The sequence below is a fragment of the Humulus lupulus genome, unplaced genomic scaffold (assembly GCF_963169125.1).
Source record: "Humulus lupulus unplaced genomic scaffold, drHumLupu1.1 SCAFFOLD_138, whole genome shotgun sequence".
NCBI lineage: Eukaryota > Viridiplantae > Streptophyta > Magnoliopsida > Rosales > Cannabaceae > Humulus > Humulus lupulus.
The window spans coordinates 49,225-57,000 of record NW_026908723.1 but is presented as its reverse complement, the minus strand read 5'-3'; the positions used below and the strand labels follow the sequence as shown (position 1 = coordinate 57,000).

Here is a 7,776-nt window from a genome sequence, read left to right as displayed (position 1 = left end):
ATGCTAAGGATTTGTGCAAATCTCTTTCAGTTGGATAGGTCAATGGTGCCATATACTCTTTCATTGAACACCTATAATGTTAAATATTGACATTTTATTTTGGCTTTCTTCCTGAACAGGATAAAGATACCATACCCTCTTCAGTGGGGTGCTCCTACATTTGATGCCGGCCATGCTTTCGGAATGATGGCTGCTGTTCTAGTCTCATTGGTTGAGGTATGAGCTCATAACTATTTTCCAAACCAAGGAAAGAAAACCCTTTATTGACAATGTGACTAATCCTTGCTTGACAGTCTACTGGAGCATACAAAGCTGCATCACGTCTAGCAAGTGCCACACCACCACCAGCTCATGTTCTCAGCCGTGGTATTGGCTGGCAGGGAATAGGAATCCTGCTTAATGGACTCTTTGGGACATTGACTGGCTCATCAGTCTCCATGTAAGTCTGATGACTAATCTTTCCTTTACTTAACTCTTGTATCATTAATAATGCAATAGGACTAATTCTTTTGGTAATACAACAGAGAAAATGTAGGCCTTCTTGGAAGCACTCGTGTTGGGAGCCGCAGGGTTATTCAAATCTCAGCTGGGTTTATGATATTCTTCTCAATGCTAGGTCAGTCACCATACCAATGTATTTGTAATTTGAATTTACAATTCTGACTAGTGTCTTTCTAACTTCATGTACGCATTGTCTCTGGCAGGAAAATTTGGAGCGTTGTTTGCATCAATACCCTTTACCATGTTTGCTGCTGTTTACTGTGTTTTGTTTGGTCTTGTTGGTGCGTGTATAAAAGGGAAAAAACTTCTTGTCATTATTTTCATGTTCCCTTCTCAGCTATTTGATTTTTTGTTTTGTTTGTCACTCTCAGCTTCGGTGGGGCTATCGTTTTTGCAATTCACAAACATGAACTCGATGAGGAACCTTTTCATCACAGGTGTTGCTCTCTTCTTAGGGCTGTCTATTCCTGAATACTTCAGGGAATACACTGCGAAGGCTCTTCATGGTCCTTCTCACACACAAGCTGGATGGGTGAGAGAACGAACATCACTTTGTTTCAAGTATTTTTCTTTTTTGTTTGGCTCTCAAGGCTCTTCTTCATCTCATCATCAAGTTGTTTTGTTTGTCAAATGCAGTGGAATGATTTCCTCAACACCATCTTCTTCTCATCACCAACAGTGGCCTTAATCGTTTCGGTGTTCTTGGACAACACACTCGATTACAAGGATGGAGCTAGAGACAGAGGAATGCCATGGTGGGACAAGTTCAGAACATTTAAAGGAGACAGCAGAAATGAAGAGTTTTACACTCTCCCATTCAACCTCAACAGATTCTTCCCTCCATCTTAAAGTGGTGTGTGTGTGTAGTAAGTAGTACAGTAGTACAATGCCATTATCAATAGAGAGAAAGATGTTTAGAGGAAAAGCATCATTTCCTTTCCTGCTACAGGAAACGATTTCCCTCTCTTTCATTTCATATATATTGACTCGGATTATCCGGGTTTAATCCAATAAATTAATTTAGGGGGCTACCCAAATTTTTTTTGCTTTTAGTCTCATCATCATTTAAATGAAAAAAAGAGAGGAAGTTTAGATAGATAAATTGATTCAAAAACAAAATGAAAACAAAAGACATTTGATAGTACTTTGAAATGCACATAATTATTGAAATGCAAAGTTAATGACCAGGTTACATATTTTAATGACCAGGTTTCAGGGAGATGATTTAAATAAAAACTAAGATATTATTTGATAGGGGCGAGAGGCTTGAAGTTGTTAGTGCTCAAAGACGTGTTCTGTTCTGTGAGGCCTGTGATGTGATGTGGGCAACAGCAATTTATTTGGGATAAGTTGAAAATTAACCAGTTTAACGAGTTTTTAACTAAAATTAACTCCTAAATGATTTTAGTTTACTTCTACTTGTTTTTATCACAGACAATTCTAAAATACCTTTGACTACATAGTTCTCTTCTAAAAACAGTATCTACATTATAGGAGTATAATAAGTATATTAATTGAAATAGTGAGTATTATAGTAAAACTTAAAAATTGTAGATAAAAAAGAAATGACTTACCTAAAAGTGGCTACTGGATTTAATTTCTACAATTTATTAATTTAATTAGATTCCGTACTCCTTCATAGATAGGGCCGAACATTTAACCTGCAAAAACCGACTAACTCAATCAATCGACGCGAGCCCGCAAAACTCGATTTTAGCCAAAATACCTGAACTAATCCGAACACATTCGGGTTTTGGTTCGGGTTCGAGTTTAAACTTCATATGATGTGCAGACCCGACCCCCGAAATTATGTTTTTATTGATTTTTATTTTTATAATTTTTGTTTGAAATAAATCATTTGTCTAACAAAAAAACAATTCAACAATTATGTTTTTGAATATTGACACGTTGCTGTAAATTATTTTAATTTGGTAAAAATATATTAAAAAAGTTAAAAAAAACTCAAAAAATGCAATTTTGTAAAAAATGCTGTAAAAGCCCATTCAAGGCCCAAACCCCACACGATTCCACCCAAAAATCCAAAAATACTCCAAATCCAAAAATGTATCGAATGGGTTTGGTACCATTTTCATGCACCCAAACCCGACCAAACCCTAACCCGACGACCCGAAAACTCGCCCGATGTGCAGCCTTACTCCTTCAAGACCGTTGTAGTAGTCTTGATTCAACTTATATAGTTGTTCATATTAATCGATACGTCGCATAGTATCTTTTGATATATCGGGGACTATGTCTAGTTATTTATGATTTATGACTAATATTGGTTTTATTAATGATACAAACTACTTTAAAATTTTATTAAAATGTTGAAAGATTCAATTATTGGACAAATTAAATCGCATTTGTAAGGTTAAACCATAGTTAGTATTCTGAATAGTATATAGTTCTGTCTAAAAAATGATTCCCTTATTAGTTGTGTTGAAGAAATTGGAACTAGACATAGAGGAATTTACATACATTATATTATACATAGGTGGAAAAAGGAAAAGAGAGAAAAAATGTTAATTGGATTTGCACATGCACTCGAGACACCTTGGCTGTCGATAAATGCTTCTACCTGAACCCCTCACACGCACTCTTTGACCTTCCTCAATCATCTTTTTCACTCTTTCCTCAAAACTCTTCCACTCTATTGTGTTATTCTCTGACAAAATTGCTGCTACTCTCTTCTTGTTTGGCCTCAAAGTAGGCGCACGGCCATCACCATAATAGGTCCGAAAACCAGACACCAAGGATGACAATTGGCTCCCCGAATCGGTCATGGCGAACACATCTGATGTTGAACATGCAATAAAGTCCAATGCTGCCATCTACAATGATAATAGCAGCTTCACACTTTTAAGTACTTGGCATATCATAACATATTATTAGGAAAATTCTCGTGTAGGGCTTCAATTTAAGCCATACTGGTGGAGCTCTCAGTGTTCTCGACCCGTGAATAGTTTTCAGAGTAATTTATTTTTATGACTGTGTATATAGTAGCTATTTAGAGCATCCTGGAAATTTTTAGAAAATTTCGAATAGTTTACATTACTGAAAACTAAGTTCAAACATATTATATAATTTTTGTATATTGTAGCTCTAGATTATACACGGTTATAAAAAAAAATCGCGCCGAAAACTGTTCAGGGGTCGAGAAACAATGAGAGCCCCACTGGTAGGGCTTAAAGTGAAGTGAATGCCTATAGAAGAATGGTGCCATATTATTATACCTAAACTCATGATAACATATATTAGTACTTGCTGACCTGAGAAGAGAAATTTTGAAAAGGTGCAAGTTCACTTGGAGTGAGAAGAGTTTCCTTTGTGACAAGATTAGGATAAAGGGTAGTGAAGGGATTCATCTTGGGTTCACCACCATATATCTGAGATCCAGCCAGATAAATATAAGTTCCACGCTTAAAGCCAATACCAGCTAGAACAAGAGCTGCTTCTTCTGGTGTCAATGGACACCTCCCTAGCTTTCGCAATTCTACTGGTGAAATAGGCCTGTTACACAGGTGATATTGTTCTTGTTTTGTTATTTATGATCATTACAAAACCATGACTTGACAAGACCAGAAAAGACTAGAAGTTGAAACACATACTTTGAGTTCTTCAAGCGCTCAATAACCAGAGGAAAATGGAGTTCCCTATAGGCCTGGAGTTCTCTTCTTTCGCTCTCTCCACCGCCAAAGTCGCAGAAGGAGTAGGCAACCATGTCAACTTCAAATCTTAAATGTAAGGCAAGGTATTTTGCTGGGCCACTTGCTGTGATTTCTTCTCTTATTTTACCATTGCCAGATGACATGAAGTTTCCAAGCAATTGTTTGTCCAACAAACTTCTTGCAGCATCATATTTTCGTATCCTTCTTACTAGTAGTGAGCCAACTTTTTGTATCTTCGGCGAAAACTTCAGGGCGTGGAAATTACACTTGCATCTCAGTCTCTGCAAATCCATATCATAGAGTGTGAACACTATGAGATCAGCAGGGAAAATAGTATAGTGACAACCAATGAACTTGGATTATTAAAAAATGAAAAAGAGTGAGAAACAGAAGAATCAAAAGGCCTAAACTTAAGGTCCTTAGCATGACTACTCTGCAATAGTCAAATGATCACCTGAAGCTCAAAGGGCATGGGATCAAATCCAAGGCGATTGCCAAATCCCAGTAAGTGAACAACTCGATTCTGCAGAAGGAGAGGGAGAATGGTTTTGATGTAATCAGCAGGCTTTGCCTCTTTCACAAGATCTTCATCAGTTATCTGGATTGATGAGGAACATGAAAGGTTTAAAAGAAATGTTATCAAGGGAATGATGTCTTTGATCACAAAATGGATAGTGACATACAAGACTGCCAATTGCTTCAAAGTGCACTGATTTCAAATCAGGGGGGAGTTCTTTCACAATGTCTACTTCATCCTTCATAGTCTCTATAAAATGATTTTCTTGGTATATGTCACCAAATTTGCTGTCAAGTCATCAAGTGAGATTTTAGCTATGTAAGTAACCAGTTTAGAGAACAAGTGAAAACTCAATGTGTCAATTTTAGATAATGTTTTCAGACCTTGGATCCTTCCATACACTGCTGTAAAGGAACCTTGGAATAACAAGAGTTGCATTAAGAAGTGATGCCACGGCAACAGCATTGCAAATCTGCAAGCAATTGCAATATCTTGGTCAACCTATTAGTGGAAAAAGTACTACAATAGATAAGAAAATCATTACTGGATTTTATTACAAGGTAACTAAGGCCTGTTCATACTCATCTTCTACAGACATTTGGAGACATGTTAAAATTTGGTGTAAGTGTCAATTCTCCTTTCTCTAAGAGAATCAGACAGTAAAATATTAGTGAAAAAGGTTTCAGACATGCTACAATTACACAACCAAAGACTTAAAACTAGGTGAACTAGTGACCTTTAATGTTTTTTTTGGATTGTTGACTTGAGATTTTTCACATTCAATCCATACACTAAACCCGGTCATTGTCTTTGTTCACGGTGACTTAAATACTCACCGCCACTCGTTGTTGGTTGAGACCACCGTTCGCGCTGACTAAGATGTAGCCGTTGTTTTTTCCAGGCCCTCCTGTTTCAATTTAAGATGGACTGAATTGGTGACTCGTTAAGAGAGAAAGGGCTTAATAGTTCACAAACAAAGGACAAAAAGTGATCAAATACCAAGACTTTTTGAAACATTTCTATCTGCACAAGGTTTCCATGCAGCTGCTTGCTGATATGGCTCTTCCCAGAGATTTGAAGGCTCTTGTTTAAACTCTTTCTATGGAAAAAGATTCAGATTTCAATGTTATGTTTGAGCTTGCTTGCACATAAAGTTATTATATGTTAAAGTCATGAAACAAACAAACAAACAAACCTCCACAAGAACACTTGAAGCCATGTTCAGAAGCCGTTCATACATATGCACTGGTGAACTTTGTCTTCTTGCATAGGCTACCCTGTTTTCTTCCTTTACAGAAAGTAAACCAGACAATTCATATCTAGTTAGTCTTGTAAGAATAGAGAATGTTCACTTAGCCAATGTAAAGAAAAAAAACATAAGTTTAATAATATAATAGCATGTACCTTAAGCCCACTTGATTTTCTTTGAGTTGAACTTCTCTGAAGATTCATGGTATCAAAAATAGATATCATAAGAGAATCAAGCAAGAAAAGGAAGCCCATAAACACAAACATTAAAGCCATTGTCTTGAGGTGCTTTCTAATCCAAATATGCCTTTTCCCTACATGATTTCCCTTGCCATATTTGCCAAAATCATACTTGGATCCATGAAACTTGTCTGGTTTCGAACTCCAATAGTAATCTCCTCCTGATATTCTTCTTCCAAGAGGGGGTTCGTTCCCAGTTTCTGAAGATCTAAGCTTATAGTCTTTGATTCCTGACGATAAACCATCCTTCTGTACCTCTGGACGTGGACTTCTTGGGGACCCTTGCTTTCCCATTATACTACTTTTTAGTCAACAGGAAAAAAATCCCATCTCTTATTATTTCAGATTGTCAAACAAAGTTTTGGCCAATTCGAATGCAGAAACAGACACAAGTTTTCTCTTATTCCAGGTTCGGTGGCTCAAAAAATAAGCACTGAACTGAAATGTATCAACTCAAGGTTGAAAAAGATGTGAATGGATTCGAAATGAAGCGAAGAAGTAGTTGAAATGGAAGTATGAAAGTAGATGAGTGCTGCGTAAGCGTGAATTGAAAACTCAACAATACTTGTCACAAACCAACCTTAGAGATGAAATATATGTATAACATCCTAACAACCAACTAGAAAACTAAAGTTTTGTTTTGGGTTTTCTCAGTTTTAGTAAACCATTTGGAGTTGATGATAGAGATAGTTTAAATTTTTGTAAATGGGTACGAAGTCGGCGTTTGTGAAATTTTATAATATAGTTGCTGTTGGCGGGTGATATCATCAACTAACGAAAGACTAATAAACAAGGCAATATAACAGTATTTTATTTTGATATAGACTTAATATTATTTTATACTTTTCACCACTGATTTCAAGTTTAAAGAACTATTTTGATTTATTTTGTAAAATCCATATCAACAAAGAATATTTGAGAAAAACAATATAGTCAAAATAATATTTTCTCGATAAAGAAATATTAGTTAGTTTAATTGAATTGTGATGTGTGGCATTACCATATGGTATGGACAGAGCAGTACTACCGGCCAAGTCAAGTTCCTTGCCTACAACATTACGCAACACAAGTACTTTTTTTTTTCTGGTCACAATGGGATGGCTCACAACAATTCAAAACGTGGGAATAATACTTCATTTCATTTTAGAGAAATTTACATATATTTTTTTAAATCAAATATGGTGACAAGTATTTGTCAAAAAATATATATATATATATATTGTGACTACTATTATGCACTTGATAAAGTAAATTCTTGATTTTAAATGTTTTTCTCAAAGAATTTTACAAATATTTAACCGAATATATCTTTAAAAATTATTAAAAAGAAATATTTATTAATTATAAAATATCATTATTATAATAATATTTAATACAATACTATATATTTATAATTATATTAATATAAATTCAAATATTATTATTATAATAACATATAATACATAATCTTAATTTTATTAAAAAATTTATCATTTATATTTATAAAGAAATCATGTTTTTATATTACTTCATGTAACTTAACTAAATATATACTCATATTAAATAACAACAAAAATTATAAATACATTATATATAGATGTCGTGTGTGTACAAATAGTATGA

The 7,776-nt window shown here is 34.9% G+C and overlaps 2 protein-coding genes across 2 annotated transcripts; one reads left to right on the top strand and one right to left on the bottom strand.

Annotated features, from left to right (window-relative positions):
* Positions 1-86: 86 nt before the first annotated feature.
* LOC133811042 (nucleobase-ascorbate transporter 2-like) lies at positions 87-1,548 on the top strand. The gene is made up of 6 exons (XM_062246113.1): positions 87-216; positions 294-439; positions 525-616; positions 705-782; positions 873-1,033; positions 1,138-1,548. The coding sequence occupies exons 1-6, from the start codon at positions 184-186 to the stop codon at positions 1,348-1,350; spliced, it is 723 nt and encodes a 240-aa protein (XP_062102097.1). The 5' UTR covers positions 87-183; the 3' UTR covers positions 1,351-1,548.
* Positions 1,549-2,906: 1,358 nt separating this feature from the next.
* Positions 2,907-6,625, bottom strand: LOC133811045 (O-fucosyltransferase 8-like). Its single transcript, XM_062246119.1, has 10 exons — positions 6,091-6,625; positions 5,882-5,974; positions 5,686-5,785; positions 5,523-5,593; positions 5,070-5,158; positions 4,853-4,973; positions 4,624-4,767; positions 4,110-4,450; positions 3,771-4,011; positions 2,907-3,332 (listed from the first exon to the last, which is right to left on the bottom strand). Exons 1-10 carry the CDS (start codon positions 6,466-6,468, stop codon positions 3,024-3,026), a joined length of 1,887 nt encoding a protein of 628 aa, XP_062102103.1. The 5' UTR covers positions 6,469-6,625; the 3' UTR covers positions 2,907-3,023.
* Between the last annotated feature and the right edge of the window lie 1,151 nt (positions 6,626-7,776).